The sequence below is a fragment of the Chroicocephalus ridibundus genome, chromosome 6 (assembly GCF_963924245.1).
Source record: "Chroicocephalus ridibundus chromosome 6, bChrRid1.1, whole genome shotgun sequence".
NCBI classification, from domain to species: domain Eukaryota; kingdom Metazoa; phylum Chordata; class Aves; order Charadriiformes; family Laridae; genus Chroicocephalus; species Chroicocephalus ridibundus.
The window spans coordinates 8,298,456-8,316,482 of NC_086289.1; the positions used below are offsets into that span (position 1 = coordinate 8,298,456).

An 18,027-nucleotide genomic window follows, 5' to 3' on the forward strand; every position below is an offset into this window, starting at 1 on the left:
GTTACTTGCACCCAGAAACTGATAGTTCATTTGGCTGATTTAAGCCTTTTAGCATTAAAATGGAATCAAAACCCTGATAATGAACCAGTGATACTGGGGAAGAAAGCAATCAGAAGGTATGAATGTGAAAATTAAGGTTTGATGTGAACTCTGTTCTGTATTATATGTATGTAAGGGACCAATTTTAGATACTGTTATGTAGGGATTGGTTTTTTTTAATTTCTTGATAAATTCAACACAATATAAATTTATGCATATAAATCTAATGCAGTCACAAATGCAAAAACTATTATGGCAGGTACCTGAAAGGATTGCCCTACAAACCTTTTTTATAATGTTTTTGATTTTTTTTTTTAAAGATTTTTTTTATATCAAAGAGCTTATGCAATTCTTGTTAAAGTATCTTCAAAATGACTACATTGTAACAAGACCAAGATATAGGTAATTTCAGGCATAAGTAAGGTATGTATGAAAAGCTTAGCCATAGAAGTTCTTCCAAACAAAGCTGCTCTTATAGCAATAAGTAATCTGCTGTTTTAGTACTAATGCTGAGAACAAAAGGGAAAAGACTAACTTGCTGTAGTCCAGTGTGATGTACTGTCATTTTTCTAAGCAAAGATGCTAGCTGAATGCGCCTCTCTCAATCTCAGCAGACAGCATTGATTGTGCAGTCAGCCTGCACCCTTGGTTTGTCTACGGTTGCAGCATATTTTAGAGATCTGACACAACTGAGTGATGTGAAACACTGTCTAAAGGGGGGTAAGTTTTGGAATGGTATTAAGCCATCCAGTTACAAAGATACATACCGTTTTCAGTATGGACAAGTAATGCTTCAAGGCTTTTTCTGCGTCCCATCCACCTATTGTTCTGCAAACAGCGCAGGAAGCTGCGTGGCGCTAGAAGTCCAAGGACTGGCCATGCGTTGCCATCTCAGCCAGGTTACAGGGTTGTGGAGTCAGAATCCACGTGTATCAATTCCTATTCTCCGTTGACAGCAAATAATCAAATTTCTTGAAGAAGCTGGCTGAAGTGAGGGGAAGACATCTGTGAAGCTGTACCTGAGCAAGCCTAAATCCTACATACTGTGTAGTTCCTATAACCTCTGTGGAGACTTTGCTATGTGAATTCCCTACTGTTTCTAGATATTTCCTTTAAGCCCTTCAGACTCAAAATTTTACTTTAGGACCTGAATTTGCCATTGGGTTCACACTATACTGCAGTAGATTACAGACGAGATTCTCCTTCCAGGGCACCAGGCTTCCTGCTGTATATCGCTGGGACATTAAAATCTAGATGCTGTGTGGCCAGCTGAGAGCATATTCCAGTTCTTAACTGGCATTTTACTACTTATGGTTCACAACACCATATTTTGTTCCTTATGCAATAATGGTGGCATGATTGTGATTTCAGACCCGTGTAGATATTATATGCCATACTAATGTAAAAAGAAATTGAATAAATTCATTAATATATTTCTAACCAGAAAAAAAGGAATATATTGGGGAGGGAGGAGGAGTGTATTCAGATTTCTAACAGGTATTTCAAACAAGGGAGAATATTTTAATACTAAGAATGATTTTAATTTTTTTTTTTTAAGTAAATATTGCTGATAGGGAAGGATGGGGGAATACACAGCTGAAACTGACTTGTGAAATAATGTATATATGTACCTATAAATACACATTAAATAAATAAACGCATTGAAAAGAATGGTATATGTATCAAAATATGGCTTCAGTAGTTCAGAAGGTATTAAGAGGCTCAAACTCTGTGTATAATGAGGCTTACATGTAGGATAATTTACGAATATTTCATCGGAGTAAATGTAACTTCCCGCCCGGACTCAAGAATGTTTACATTAAAATAAAGCATACCAATGATGCATGGTCCTCTTTGCTTCCTAACATTTTTCCACCTTCCCTCCTTAGCGTTGATCCTTTCCAGACATTTAGGTTTCTGACTGCCTTTTAACAAAGCAGCTTTTCTGTAAATGTCTCAATGAAGGGTAAGATGGGTTTAATTACAGGGTCCTACTTTGGAAAAGAGTGAACACACAAGGCTTTAGTACCAAGTTGGGCTGTAGTGTCAGCAAAGTTGTGATTCTAGTCGTGTAATTAGCAGACAAAGTCATGTTTTTGACTGTGTGCGTTTGTGCTGTGATGCCCAGTACTAAAAATCCAGAATTTATAAGCATTGACCTAACAGCTTTCTTGAAACATGTGCTTAGCTGTAAATGTATGAGCAGCCTCACTCACTTCAGTAAACTAAGCATGTGTTCAGTGATTGATGAATGACTTTACCTTGATTGCATGACATTAGTTACTGTTCTATCAATTTTACCTAATACTTCACATCTGTCAACTCTTACTAGTTCCCCACAGCTTCTGTAAAGATAGTTGTGGTTACCTTCAGGCCCTTGTTGGGGAGTAGAAGCGTATGTTACAACGAGTGCTACTTTCTGTGTACCGTGAGGCTGAGTAAATGCTTATGAACAGCCTGGCCGTGAGTTTAGCGAGCACTTCAGGGTGCCGGGCACTGCCGGAGCCATAATGAAAGACAGTTGGGTGCTGTAGAACGAATTAATAGCGTCTCATTTGAAGGCGAATGCACAAGGTCTTACACAATTTTGAAAAACTCGTTTTGATTTATGTGCACTTATGTGAAGTTATAAATGTTTTGGCTGCTGGTAGGTAGCAACAAACTGAATGTAAGTATTTCACAAATGGAGAAAAATAAATGGAAAAACGCATGCGTTTATGAAACAAATTGCAGCCTGTCTTTGGAAGGAGTGAGAAGGTGGTCTTTTTTTCAGTGTAACTTTACTTCAACCTTCAGATTTTTCTTCTCTGTTTGATCGTAGTTCTTGGCAGACACAAGCTTGCCTTTCTTCTGCATGCACACTCCTAGTGGCACTCAGCCTATGTTTTGCTGACCCCGCTGCTTCGTTTCCTTGACTGCCATGCTGCAGCTCTGGATCAAATTCTCATCACTCTGCAGATCACTCTCTTTGCTCTGTCTGTTAGCCAGATTCAGGTGTAAGGAAGGGCATTTATCTAACCTTAGTATAACCTTGTGATCCTTTCCGCGCTAACTTTCCTCTTGTCTCTATTGTCACTTTTAGTATATGGTCAGATCCTCTGTGGCTATAAAGGGATCTGTGCTGCTCTTGTGAGCTATTCCACTTTATATCAGCCTAGGAACTGGTCTCATATGTCTGAATTTAGGCAGAAATCTACCTCGGGTTCTGCTTGAATAGATTTTTATAGCTCTGACCCTGCTTTGAGAAAATATCCCCATGTGCATTTAGAGTACTGCTGGCTTATATTCGGCTATGCTCTTAATAGGCATTTCTTTTTTTTTTTTTTTTTTACTTCCTAAGAGCATTATTACCATCATTTGTAATATTGGGACCATGAAATAAAAACTGCAAATGAAAGCCTTGAAGTCCTGGCCTTCCTGACTGGAAGCCTCCACTAACTGGAGTGAGGATAGGGCTCCACCTGAGAAGAGTGCCTTTGACTGCAGCTGCTTCTCTCTAGAAAAGATGTCACACAGGAATATTTTTAAAGCTCCGATTGCAAATGGTAAAGTCGGAGTTCCCCTTCCTTATTGCTCTTTCTTTAACTGAACAGTAATACAGGCTGAGAACTTCTGAACTTGCTGAGCAATTACTGTGTCTAGTTTCCATCAGAAACTCATCAGGAAGTGGACATCCAATTCTCTAGGTGGCTTTGAAAATTTCAGCCCATACTGCTGAGCATCAATTTGTCTTCATTTAAACTGCACCTTCAGTGTACTTATTCCGGAAAGAGAAAATGTGCCTAGCCATAATGAAAAATAAAGAAGTATTGTTATTAGCTATGTCCTATTTATGGAATTTCCCACCAGTGACTCAGAATGAATCATTAATGATTCCAAGCGAAAGCGATACCAGTCTGTCTCCTCCCTGCTTGCAGCGGGTGTGTGGGATTTAACAATCTGGTGAATAGGCAGAGTTTTCTGCTCATGGGCTGTGGGATCTCAACTTCTTCACATTGGAACCATATGTTTGCTGTAACACCTACTCAAAGATTTTGGAGTTGACCAAGTACATTTCTAGCAACAGGTTAGAAGAAATGACCTGGAGCAGAGCCCTTGCCAGCAGATAATAGCTCAGGGGCTGAGCAGCAGGACTAGGGCCGTTGAGGAAAGTTTTTCCAAGAGGATGAAGGTGGAAGACATTCCACTTCTTATCCTGCTGTTTCTGCTTTCAGAGCAGTGGAACTGCTCTCGACACTGAAGTAAATTCATACGCGTGTGATTGCCTGCCGTTGCTGCTGCTGGTGCAAAAAAGGGCAGATTTTACTCTGTTGAAGGGTCTGAAGAGTTCCCAGCACTTTAGAAGGTCCTGTTCCTTGTTACTTTGCCAAGTATTGACCCCTAGATTGCAGTTTTCCATGTCAATTGTCTGCCTTGGTCTGGAGGCCAACTAATTTTCAATTGGTTCAACTGTTTCTGAGAGTGAAATGGAAAAGAAGAATTTTATTTTTGTTTCTACGTAATCTTCCTATGTCACATAAACAAGTACCACAGAACAAAGCATTCTTTATGTGCTTTAGAACAAGGAGTTTGGCAGTGGTATATTGTGAAAGTGTATTTAGCTATCTTTAGAAAAAAGCAATCAAAACGTGGTTTAATAATGAATGCAGTTGCCCATCTGATCTTAGCTTGGCTCCTCTGTGAGCTGCGTTATGATTATGGCTGTAGCGTAAAGCAGATTTTCCACTGCTGCCTTTTAAGAAGATGTGTTCTGGTAAGTGTATGTTTCCCATGCTGAAAGTACTTGTTTGTGGGGCAAGGAGGAACAATAATGCAAATTTCTTGTTCTTCCATTTTGCTTTTTTTGTGATGAAGAAGTGAGAAGACAAGAATGCTCACAGCTGTCTCTCTGGTACAACTTTCTACTGTCTGACCTTGTCGGCCTCCTGTGCCTCCCCCAATTCCTGCATTTAATGGGTGTTCTCACATTTGATGTTCTTACTTATTTCCTTATCCATTCTGTGAAAGAAGCCTTCTGTTGCTTTCTTCTTAATACCTTTGTGCTTCTTGGGTTTTCCTGAAGATGCCTTCACAGTCTTGATAATATTGAATAGTTTTATTCACTGTTTTAATGCATGGTAGTGAGGGAGATGTTTTGGTGCCTAAAAGATATGGGGGAGTTGGGGAAGTCTGCTTTATTTTTGACAGACTAAAATTTTTACAGCATTTTGGGCAAATTCATCAACTTCAGGTGAGCAGAGTGTGCAATGCAGAAGGCTCAACATCTGCATATATGTCTTCAGAGTTTCAGGTGTCCAAGAAATGAGGCGCATGTTCAGCTGTTGGTTGAACTGGCTAGTCTTTCTTCAGAGAGCATTCTGTGACAGAAGCAGGGATTTAATCGAGTTCTCAGTGGTGTTCAGCTGACTTAAACAGGTCCCTTTTCCAAAATGGGGAAAAATATCCTATATAAGTGAGCATGCATGAAGTCTGATCGGCCGTTTTGAGGATTTGGGTTTTCATTTGTAGTGTTCTTGCATAATTACTTGATTTTTTTTCCGTACAATATTTATTACATATGTTTAGTATGAAAATACTGAGCATGTAATGTATGTTTAGTTTGAAAATGTAGGTGTAATACTGTTTCCATTGTGTGTGGCTTTCTTTAGGGAACTGTATTATTATCAAAGACAAAGTATGATTCTGTACTTAAAAATTATACGATTAACTGCAAAATGTATTGAATTGTCTGAAATTAAAATTGTAGTCCTCTTCTTGGATGTGAATAAAACCACTTGGCTTTGGTGTTAAAGGATTGAAATGAGTGTCTTTGGAGGGGAAAGCAGCGTGTGCAATCTGTCCCCAGGTTGTTTTTCTCAAGGTGCGCTATTTTTTCTGGTGCTCTAAGCATTAGTATCATTTACTGAAGCTGTTTCACGTGTTGGGTAGGCGATGGGAAGGTGGAGATCCAGGCGTATCCAATCAGAAGACACCAACGACTATCCTCCTAACACCAGAGAGAAAGTTCCATAGCTTTGGGTATGCAGCGAGAGATTTCTACCATGACTTGGATCCCACTGAATCAAAGCACTGGCTGTATTTTGAAAAGTTTAAGATGAAGCTACATACCACTGGTGTAAGTAATAACCAGCTCTCTTCGATAATTGTGCATTTGCTGCTCAAATCATCTTCTGGACAGTGCTAGATTTTGCCTAAAGATTGTGAACTAGGTGTGAAGCAGCTCTGTTTTTAAGTTCTGAGAGTAAATAAAGTAAATTAAACTTTTCAGTTAATAACATGATGCGTTTTCCTTCTCGCCGCATTTGGCAAGTGTATTTTGCCAGCCTTCTTTCTAGATCTTCAAAGTTCAATATCTGCTTTGCTTAGATCTTCATGTCCTAGTTTTCCTGCTGAAATTCGTAGCTGTCTAGGGACTCTGCATGAGGTCGGTTTGTTCTATAAATTTACTCAGAAAGCGAAAGTAGAATATAAGAGCCATACTGAACTCTAGCGCAGAGGAGCAAATTTAGCCAGGGTTCATTATCAAAACTGCAAGTGCAAATCATGTTGTCAATTTGACGTTATTCCTACTGATTATATCTCTGTCTTTAAGCTAAGTCATTCTAGAGTTTTGGGACGTGGCCAGAACTTTCTGTATTGCGGTGTTTTCTGGTTTCATGTGTTGGTGGCAAGCCAGAATACTGTGCTTTTAACTCTTAACTTGGCTTAAATATTTTGCATATGCGGCTTTGTTGCAACTAATTACAAATACATTTTTTTTGTAATTACTTATATTTAGTCTATGTTTCTCTCTCTGCCTGCAGTATTCTAGACATGGTATGTGCTTAAAAACAAAGTCTAAAATAAGCAACAAATGTCATTCTCCGGGAAATTCAAGTGATGAGTTAGATCCTCTTCAGAACAATTTTGTCACTTTTTCCTAGCCAGGTGGATAAAGAATTCCCTTTCCTCAAGCAGTGGGAATTAATTTCATGTTTACCTTTTCCTTTTAATAACTTCCAGTTATTTTCTTTCATGTAGAATCTTACCATGGAGACAGACCTGACAGCTGCAAATGGCAAAAAAGTCAAAGCACTTGAGATATTTGCTTACGCTCTGCAATTCTTTAAGGAACAGGCATTAAAGGTAGGATAACGCTTCCTTATCTAGATTTTTCTGTATTTATAACTGGTATAAATGTGACCTTAACACTTCTAGCCTTGCCACGCTTTGACCGCAGTAGTATTTGATGTAAAGAAAGCAAGGCAGCTGTAGAAACTCTAGGCAGGCTGCGGACTCTGGAGGGCTCACAATAGCCTCAAGTGGTTTCCCCTCGCACAGGGGAAGCTTGATTCAGTAATAGTAGGTGTATCACTGTGATTCAGAGTTCTGAATATCTTCTTACTGGCTTAAACATTTTCTACTGCTTTTTCATGAAAAAACATCGATTTGAAAAGAAAGTTTAAAAGTGCAGGAGCTGAAGCTCAGGAATTAAATTTGAGACTGGGTCCGGTCCTTGTCCCCTACGCTTCTGCTGCTGGGGCGGTGGATTGTTCTGTGTTCATGCAAGGTTCTCTCTCACGTTAAAGGGTTGGCACTGTGAAACACAATAGGATGGGCACCTGCTGATGTCTCCTCCCTCAACCTGACTTTGTCTTCACTGATTATGCAGAGAGAAGTCAGATGAGCTGGATTTAATTGTAATAAAAAGAGTGTTGAAAGCTCCTTTACAATTTGGTGGCTTGAATTTCACAGTAAGTCTGTACAAAGATGCCCTGCTGAGGTCTACGAGCCAGCCAACCTAGTGGAAATAGTGTAATTCTGCCAGTGCAACGGTCTGTACGAGCCACTTGATTGCACTGAGAGGTTCAGTATATCAGCGTCGGTGGAATTCTGCACTAGCGCAGATGTATAGCCTCCATTATCCAAACCAACCTAGCTACCTGTGCACAACACTCCTTTATTCTGTCTTACACAGTTAAACTGCAGTGCGTGTGCCAAAGAGCTGCGATTAGGCTGTGGTATTTTGGCCCTGTGCTGACCCTTTGCAGGGGTGAATTTCATGTTGTTGTGCTGTGAGATGTTACTTGGTTGCCCTAATCCTGAATGCACGTTTATGCAGAAAATCTAACAAGCATTAGAGAGAACCAAAAAGTAAGACAGACATCTGTTGGGGTTTAATTTGTAAAATCATACTGTGTTCTGATGTACTGCCTCCATTTGTGTTGCTTTTTTTCAGTTTTTTCCTTTTTTTATTCCCTACTGTGGCTCACGTTGTTAGGGAAAAACGCATTTTACTTTCCATTTCCCATTTGAAATCTTACAATACTTATTTCTTGTAATACTCTTTTTGGGTCACAATTTTGTTTTTTGTGTTCTCCTGTGAAGTACATGCCCCCAGTAAACAGTTCTTGAGATTTAAAGTCTCATGTAAACAGCCAAATGTGACTTAAGTACACATTGGCCTCAAATGCACCACTGTAACGTCAGCGTAAACGTAGTAGTTGCTGGGTCACATCAGAACCTTCATTCAAGCAGGCATTTTTAAAAATAGCCTTGTTGTTAAAAAACTAACCTACTTTTTTGAATTGGTTTAATTTATTCTCTGCGAGATCTCAGGCTATTTTTTATGGCTACAGAGAAATAATCCTATCATTACAACTCAATCCTCATCTTGTCAAAGACTGTATTTAACTAGATTTCGAGGTTGATTGCATAGTCTGGGGAAATTCGTAGTGAATATGAATGCTGTTGGGTACAATCCAATATATATGCTGTGCTGCCTCTTCAGAGCTACATCCTTTCTAGATGTTAATAAAGAAATAAATTCCTGTGATTTGTGAGTGCATGCTGAAACTAATTAGACAAGCGATGTAAATGAACTGTTACTTTGGACTGTAATCTGTCCATTTCTAGTGCCCTGTGCAGTATAAAGGTACTACTTTTACACCACGGATTTTTGAACTGCAGCATAGCTAAACAAATACAACACCTTGGCCCAGCACATGTTTTTTTACATTCTAAAGCCCCGTTGTTCACCTTTCTGAACCTTTCCCTGTTTGGATGGAAATTGAGATAGGACATATGGTAGTGACATTTTACTTGGAACCTTTCCCAAAACATGTCAGTATATCACCTCATTTGCAAATGCAATACAGACTTTCCTCTTTTTAAGGGGGAAAAAAAAGGACAATAAAAGAACTAAACTAGTCTTGAATGTTTGCTTGAAGCAAAGTTTTCAAGGAGCAATCAGTCATTTTTTTAAAAGGGTTTAACTGTAACTTCCCCTTGTTAACTGAGTTGTAAAAATTTGATTTAAAGGTAAGTGAAGTATAAAGAAGTCATTGAAAAATCCAGATTGTAAAACATAATGTTCATCAGTGATACTGTAAATATTTTTCTGCATCTTAATCAAGATGCAAGTGTGAATTCTTCAAGCTAACAGCAAATCCTACACTGTGACTAAGAACGTCCATAAACGTTCTGTAATATTCAGCAGTGCATGAGGTGCTTTTGGAAAAAATAACTTTTTACTTCATGTTAAGCAGTAAAGTTTTCTATAGGCCTCCTGGGGAAGGCATCAAACCTAATCCCAGCTTTTAGCACAGTAAAGCAGTTTTTGACAGGTTGGCAATAATCCTGATTTGTAGCATAGATGTAACAGTGAAAAAATTGAAGAGAAAGTTACTGTTACTGGAGCCAGCAGAAAATAACGTTTTCTTATAAAGCTGACGCCCACCATTTTGCATTCACCTCTCTTTTCATTTAGGAGCTCAGCGACCAAGGAGGTTCGGATTTTGAAAACACTGAAGTAAGATGGGTCATTACAGTGCCTGCTATTTGGAAGCAGCCTGCAAAGCAGTTCATGAGACAAGCTGCCTACAAGGTAAGATGACAGACTGAACCTAGAAATGCCCCTTTAAAGCCCTAGTTGTATTGGTGACAATTAGCTCTGGTATAAACAGTATAAAAATGGTCTTGAAAATAGTCAGACTAGAAGCATTGAAAGAGAAGTTAACTCTACCAAGCAGTAGCTTTAAGTCATATGTATTCACCTCTTAAATGCAATTTTCTTGCTGCCCCTTATTGCAGACTCTCATGTTTTAGTCATCTTGTACACTGTATTCCTGCTGAACTCGGTGCACGTGGAACAGATGCAGTTTGGAGACCCAAGGGAAAGCTGATTTTAAAATACTGGACACAGTTTTGTTTTGTTATTTTCTTTAGGTCATCGCAGACTTTTTAAATAAAAAAAAAAAAAATAAAAAAAGGAAGGGAAGGGAAAGCAAAGAGCCTCCTCAGTGGGACTTTTTTCCAGTTCCCGTTTTCCCACAGTAGGAATGAAAGGACTGTGAACTGAATAGTCTGGATGTAAAATTAAATTCAAATGTTATTTTCATCAGTTAGAGGTTTATCTGCATTTAACCCTTTCACCCCAGCACCCCAAATATGTGCACTTTCCATATGCATGTCCTTTATATCGAATTCAGTTTGCGTCTTTGATACACAAGATGTACACATTCTTCTTTTCATCAGGATATTCATTTACCATTTTGTTTTATTTATTTTTGATCAGAGACTTGCGTAACCCATTGGCAGCAGCTGTGCGATACACAGTTTGTAAAATACCTAGTAGTCATGAGTAATTTGCAGAGTGCTCCTGGGAAGCACCCAGATTTTTCTCTGTTTCTAACTATCTCTAATGTTGAGCAACGTTTTTCTTAACAGTCTTTATTGTGGGATTGCTAATGCTAGTGCCAGAAGCAAAACACTCTTAAAGTTCTGATGGAAGGACACGGTTTTAGGTAAATCTGAAACGCTAGAGACCCATTCATTCTCTTTGTATATTGTTGTCTGCCTGCTGTCCGTGTGTGTGCATGTGTGCTCGTGAACCGGGAGCCGTGTAAGGAGCAGGGCAGCGTAAGGTAGATCTCTTGGCATTTCTCATTTGTGGCACAATGGAATGTTGTTAATTAGTGTCTGTGTCTGTGGTTGTGTCTGTGATTGTGTACTTTTATTGGCAAGCTTGATAAATAGCAAGGACTGACAGGGCTTTTAACTTGGTGTGTGTGATCAACTGCAGGAAAACCTAAGTTTAGGGAAATAATTGATGTTTACTTGACTACACAGCTGATTTTTTTTCGAGTAATGGGGATGAATAAAAAAGTGTAGAAAACAGAGTTCTGCATTGCCATTCAGTCTTTTAGGTTCCCATTGCTGGATCCAACGTGTCCCTCAAACCAGTATGTACAGCTGGATCGGTAGTTGCAGCCCTTGTTGCTGGCTATTGGAACGTGCAAGCATTGTGAAAAGGAGAGCTTGTTGTCTGAAGAGTAATTGGGGCATCCAGTAGAGAAAAGTGTAAAAAGGCAGTGGTAGAAACTTCGTTACTGGAGACACACTGAGGTACAACCACTAGTCTAAGATGAGAATTAAGTAGTGGGAAATGTTAATGAGCTGTGGAAATTTGCTTGAGTAATCTGGCAAGTGACCTAGCTCTAAGAGAACAAAAATACTAATGGCTTCAGTCATTGGACCACAACATAAAGCCCAGCCTTTCTGGAATGGTTAAGTAGCTGTCTAAGCAAAGCTTAATATTGCATGGAATTAAAAAAATCAAGGAAGAAGTGTTGTAGATCTGCTTCTGCACTCAACGTCCGTCAGCTTTTGTACAGCCTACAATCTCAGTGCAGCTCTGACATCCCTGCATCTCTGCCTCGCCTTAAACAAAACATTGCTAACCTGCCGCGCTTAATCTGCCCAAGGGCACCCGCGATGCTCCCTTCCAGTTGCTGTGCTGCTTTCTGATTTGAATGAGTAATCTGGGTGTTCCCTTCGGCTCATGGTTCTTCCTCTCTCTTTCCATCCAGCCTATCAAAATCCTGCGGATTCTGTCTGCATGACAGCTTTTCCTGTCTGTACATACTGCTGAGCTTTCTTCAAAGCTGTCACAGATTTTGCATCTCGGTTACTGCAGCATCATTTCCTTGGCTTTCACAACCGTAATCTGGCCTGTTTTGTATCTCTTCAGAACATTGACGTTAAAGGGTTTTGTAGCCTTGCATTTGACGGGGAATCAACCTACATTTGACTCCTTCATCTGTGTCATCTCAGACATAAGCTGCATGTCCCGGACATGAACATTTGTAATGCTAACCCACCTTCCTTCTCTGAAACCCACTCTAAAATGCAGGGTTTTTTCACGCCTACAAAAGCTTGACTGTGATTAACCTACTGATATGTGAAAACTGCTCCTCATGGCTTCTTGCTGTTACCCTGCCTGCCCCATATTTATTCATCTGTTGTGCTTTTTATATCCTTAACTCTTTTTATACTTTAGTTGTTACCTCTTTGAAGCAGGATTTGTTTATTCTCGTTTGTCTTGCTCTCCAGGGCCTCCTGAAGGACTAGGTCTGGTAGGCTGTAGAGAGCTGCATGTCTTTACAGCTTCATTTTGCTGAATCAAAATTGCTTTCTTCCTGAATAACAGTGCACAGACACTTCTTCCTGTCCCTCATGCTTAATTCCTATATGCCCAGAGATAGTTCTAAAGCTGTGTGACATTTGTGGAGGTCTGGTCACACTTGGAGAGAGCTCTGTGGCAAGAGCAGAGTGTCGTCTCTGTACAACCCACTTTGGCTTAAGTTTCCTTTCCCAACGCATGTCTGCTGGGATTAGTGTGCATTGCATGTGTGTTTGTTACATCCCAAATAAGGACTCTTCGGATGCATCAGTCAGGTTTCTCATTGTCCCACCCAGTGAAATATTAAGGCATCGTGAGTAGTGTTAACTTTTCTTGTTTCTGTGTCCTAGCTGTTCTGTTTCAAATTCTTTGCTTTGGTGTAGTTCTGTCAGAAGTGCTGTATTTACCAGTCTTAGAAGGAATCCCATTCTCATGAAGAACTCTTATCGTGAGTAATAAATTCAAATATGTTTTCTTATTTTGGAGACCTTGTCAGAGTGGTATGGTTGGACAGCATGTGGGAGGACTCCATCCCGCTCATGGGGGACCTGCCCTCATTCTTATCCTTGCAAGACAGCCGCATGCAACCTGCACTGGGCCTGCGGTTTAGACACCAACATAAAAAGATAGCTTAGATTAGGAGGCAAGCCACTTCTGCTCGTGAACATGGCCTGGCACTTACAGCCTCATCAGAACGGCGTGTGAACTTTGACACAAAATCAGGATCCCACCTCTGTGTCGTCTGGGTTTGTACACAGGAAAATTCAGTGTTTTATTAGTCTTGTATTATTGATGACCCAAAAAAATACATAAAGCATATGTCCAGTAACGGAAAGGTGAAACTCTAAAAGTATTGAAGACCATTTTTGTAGAAATCCATTGAACCTAGGTAGGTGTGAATAGTTGATTCAGTCTTAACAGCACTTTGCCGTCTTAATATACTACTATGAGCAGCACTTTTAATCCCTTATCCAAATGAAATTCAGGCACTGTAGATTGTTTGTTAGAGGAACAGAGGATCCAATATTCTTGGCAGAGTGTTTCTTTTTAGTAAAGGCATTCTTCCGTCCCATCTTTCAGTACACATTCTTTGGGCACAGGAAATGCAGAGCAGAATCTGCAGGCTGGAATACCTTGAACATGCCAATAGGAGTAAGGTTTTAAAGAAGAGTTTGGAGTGTGTCAGGAGTATGTGAATGCATAAGCTGTAAGATAAGAAAGTAAAACGTGGCATACCAAATGCACTCAGGGCAGAGCAAAGGAAAAGGAAGGATAGTGCATTTTCGTAAGCTTGCCTGAAATATTCTGTAGGCTTACAAACATCAGGCATGTGGTCTACTTAGAGATATTGAGCGTTCTTCTCTTTCAATATAAACTGTTGATTTTGCAATGGAGTTCCAGAGCTCTGAAGTAGATTTATCTTTCAGTTACAAACAGCAAATAAAGTCATTTGCGTGGTAAACTCATATAAATAAACAGAGAGGCAGTCTACGTTACAGGATTAAGGACGTGGGCCTGGACTTCCAGATGCTTTCTTTAACCAGCTCTTATGCTGAATATTTATTAATGTTTTCACGTTAGTTTCATCATGGAATGCACATGATGAGAATTATTTAACACATTGTGTTCCAGGGCTACATTACGTTACATCGATCAGTACTAGCCTGCTGTGTAAAAAACCTTTGGAGAAAAGTAGAATTTGGTGAAAGAGTAGTGTGATGGCACATAAAATTCCTTGCTAATAAAAACTTGATGTGAAGTATGTTTGATTTTTAAAAAGATGAGTAGAGAGACTTAACCAGACTGATATCTATGAAACTGAGCTATACTTAGTCCTTCGTAAGTATTTTCTTCGGTACATAAAACACACACAACTGAAATTTATTTATCTAGGCACAGCGTAACAGAATTCTGCTATAAGCTACATAAAAAAGCAATGATGTTCAGGCATAAGCAGCACTGGGAACCCGTGATTTCTTTGAAACAGTGCCTGTTAGTGGTGGCAGACGAGGCACAAGTGTGTTTACACATCAACCATCCTGATTATTTTTAGCATCTGGGGTTCTCTTGAGTCCATGCTTTCACTCTTGTGATATTAAGATCTTTTTAATCAGAAGGATTAAATGTTTATTAAGTGATATGTTAGGGACGATTCTGCATCTTGTGGCTATGTTTAATTAGGAAAGGATAACTAATTGAGGAGTGAAGGTTACAGAGTGGGAACTCAGCACAGTGGGAAATGGGTAGTAATCGATCTCGGTTTACACACTTTAATTGCCCAGCCAGGTTCACATGAAGGCAGAGGCAGTTGACAAAGCCATCTGCTAATCCAGTTCTGTACATTTCTGTTTGTCCGCTTCTGTGGCACAAGTTGGAATATTTGGAGCTTTTCTTTTTATTTTGCTAAGCAAGTAAAATAGGAAGTTTTTGTAGCATTCTAGGTAAGAGCAGGTAAATGGATCTATGCCTGTCTTACAAGCTGTGGAACATGTTTCTCAGGATCTTAGAAATTGCCTGAAAGGGCACTGGAGCTAACAGAAATAGCCAAAAATAAGAATCTTCCCTCTGCCTGGTGGAAGGACTGTGCTAGATGGGGTTTTCCAGCCAAAAGAAGAAAACGCCATCCTGAAAGTCCTTAAAGTACAATCAGGAGGAGTTGGGGGAGCGATAGAAGTCCACAAACAGATATGAATCAGTGAGGTACAAGCTCTAAAACTAGTGGGAAGGTTTGTTTGTAGTAAGTTCATAGAAAGGACGATGAAGGAGGATAACAGATCAGCCTGAAAGACATCTCAGGTGCCAGTATTCAATTACAACGACAGATAAAAGAAATACAAGCTGAAGGTGAAACTATAGTGAAAAATATTAAGGCAAAATCAGAAAGGTCAAGGTACAAAATGAGATGCAACTAACAGAAAATAGCAAGCATATAGTTTTATTGGGGAAACTGCTCTCAGTCAGGGCCACTTGTGTCTAATAAAATCAGCCTAAGCCGTAAGGACCTACAATGAGGATATTTTGAAACAAAGGGAGGGGGAGAGCCTGAGACACGAGGAGGGTACTTAAATAGGCAGAGTCAGGCATTGCTGTTGTGGTAACTGGTGCATGCCCATGGTACAGAAAGCATTTCTAGAATAATATAACATGAAAAATTGAAAAGCTTATGAGAATTTAATGGCTTCATTTTTCTAATGCACGCTAGTCATAAAGCTTGCAACTAATGTCCTCCTGCACCTTGGGGGATAGAATGTAATGCAGCAAAAAATTCTTAGTAATGCCACTCGGAGCTAAGCTTTCATTTACTGCACAAATGTGATCTGTGGCAACAGTCAGTTGGGAGCGAGCGAGCGGCTGCAACATCACTCTAGTGGAAATATGGACTTGATGCCACCGTGGTCCCATTTACCATCAAGCTGTCCACAAACATAACCCTTAGCACGTTATTGTTCAGCAATATGTGAGTCAGCTTTAGTAATGCTAATTTGGATTTATCTGTGGTCCCAATACCTGTGAAAATTTTGGAGGAATGAAAGGGCAAGGGCATAACAAAGAAGCAATTTGGAGAATTTGTGTAGCCTGTTGTGCAAAGAAAAAAGTTGGTGATTTCAGAGTCTTGTGGTTATTCCTTACCTTGTAAGGGATCCTGGAGAAGCTGACGAATCATGGCATAGACAAGTGTACTCTTTGCTGGGTTAAAAACTGGCTGGATGGCCGTGCCCAGAGAGTTGTGATTAATGGGGTGAAATCCACTTGGTGGCCAGTCACCAGTGGTGTCCCTCAGGACTCAGTTTTGGGGATGGTTTTGTTTAATATCTTTATCAATGATCTGGACGAGGGGATTGAGTGCACCCTCAGTAAGTTTGCAGATGACACCAAACTAGGTGGGAGTGTTGATCTGCTTGAGGGTAGGAAGGCTCTACAGAGGGACCTGGACAGGCTGGATCGATGGGCCAAGGCCAACTGTATGAGGTTTAATAAGGCCAAGTGCCGGGTCCTGCATTTTGGTCACAACAATCCCAAGCAACGCTACAGGCTTGGGGAAGAGTGGCTGGAGAGCTGCCCAGCAGAAAAGGACCTGGGGGTGCTGGTGGATGGCCAGCTTAACATGAGCCAGCAGTGTGCCCAGGTGGCCAAGAAGGCCAACAGCATTCTGGCTTGTATCAGGAATAGCGTGGCCAGCAGGAGCAGGGAAGTGATGGTGCCTCTGTACTCGGCACTGGTGAGGCCTCACCTCGAGTGCTGTGTTCAGTTCTGGGCCCCTCTGTACAAGAGGGACCTTGAAGTGCTGGAGCGTGTCCAGAGGAGAGCTACCAGGCTGGTGAGGGGTCTGGAGACCAGGTCATATGAGGAGAGGCTGAGGGAGCTGGGCATGTTTAGCTTGGAGAAGAGGTGGCTGAGGGGAGACCTCATTGCCCTCTACAACTCCCTGAAAGGAGGGTGTAGAGAGGTGGGTGTTGGCCTCTTCTCCCAGGTGAATAATGACAGGACCAGAGGGAATGGTCTGAAGTTGCGGCAGGGGAGGTTTAGATTAGATGTTAGGAAGAATGACTTTACTGAAAGAGTGGTCAGGCACTGGAACAGCCTGCCCAGGGAGGTGGTTGAGTCACCATCCCTAGAGGTCTTTAAGAAACGTCTAGATGTGGCACTTCAGGGCATGCTCTAGTGGCAGAGATTGTGGGTTGCTTTGGTTTTTTGTTTGTTTGTTTGTTTTGGGTTTTTTGTGTGTGTATGGTTGGACTCGATGCTCTCAAAGGTCCTTTCCAACCATGAAGATTCTATGATTCTATGATTCTTCTCCTTAGAAAATTATGTCTACACATCTGGGATTACTTCTGAGACCAAAACGTGATAGACTAAATGAGATGTCCTGTAAGGTCTGCTCCTGCGGCTGGTGCAGATCTGAGCCCCAAGTGCATGAACTTGCCGAAGTACGTCCCTAAAGAGGGGAGTCAAAGATAGAGGGGGTGGAACAGGCAGTGGTATGTGGCGGTTCCTCCTGACCCTCTTCCCAGACCCTCCCACAGATGCAGTACACACATTTTCCTACACTTTTATCTCTTTGATTTCCATCTCTCACCTTTGCCAGGACAGAGCACGGATTCTTTTCTTCCACATTAGCCCTCAGGTCTGCAGAGCCCTGTGAAAGCCTGAAAGCAGCTCCGTGAGGGGTTCGGCATGAACAGTCCTTTCCTTTGAGAAGCAAACAAGTGACCAACAGTCCTTCAAAAATTAAAGGTGTATTTTTTTAATGAAAGCGTAACTTTAGAATGAACAACTTGTACACACTTCTAGGTAGTTTCTGACAGATAGGGAATAGTTCAAAATTGTCCAAAGGACCTTTTTCTTTGAGTTGTAGAACAAGTCTGCTAGTTTTGGGATAGGATGACATTCCCCTGTCAGAGCCGTCACAGTACAGTTTATAAATTTCCTCAGGTTTTTGAACTAAGACAGACCGGGTAAGGGATGTCCTCTAACTGTGACAGGAGGGTGACATTTTGGAAGGCTTGACAGAGAGGAGCCCTTTTTGTCACTATTGTTGTTTTCTG

At 40.7% G+C, this 18,027-nt stretch overlaps 1 protein-coding gene across 2 annotated transcripts in view; it reads left to right on the forward strand.

Annotated features, from left to right (window-relative positions):
- Positions 1–18,027, forward strand: part of HSPA12A (heat shock protein family A (Hsp70) member 12A) — a 58,597-nt gene that overhangs the window by 16,072 nt on the left and 24,498 nt on the right. For both annotated transcript variants that reach the window (XM_063338633.1, XM_063338631.1), the window contains exons 4-6: positions 5,968–6,154; positions 7,060–7,164; positions 9,788–9,904. In XM_063338633.1, the coding sequence (XP_063194703.1) occupies positions 5,968–6,154; positions 7,060–7,164; positions 9,788–9,904 (409 nt within the window). The remainder of the gene's footprint in view (positions 1–5,967; positions 6,155–7,059; positions 7,165–9,787; positions 9,905–18,027) is intronic.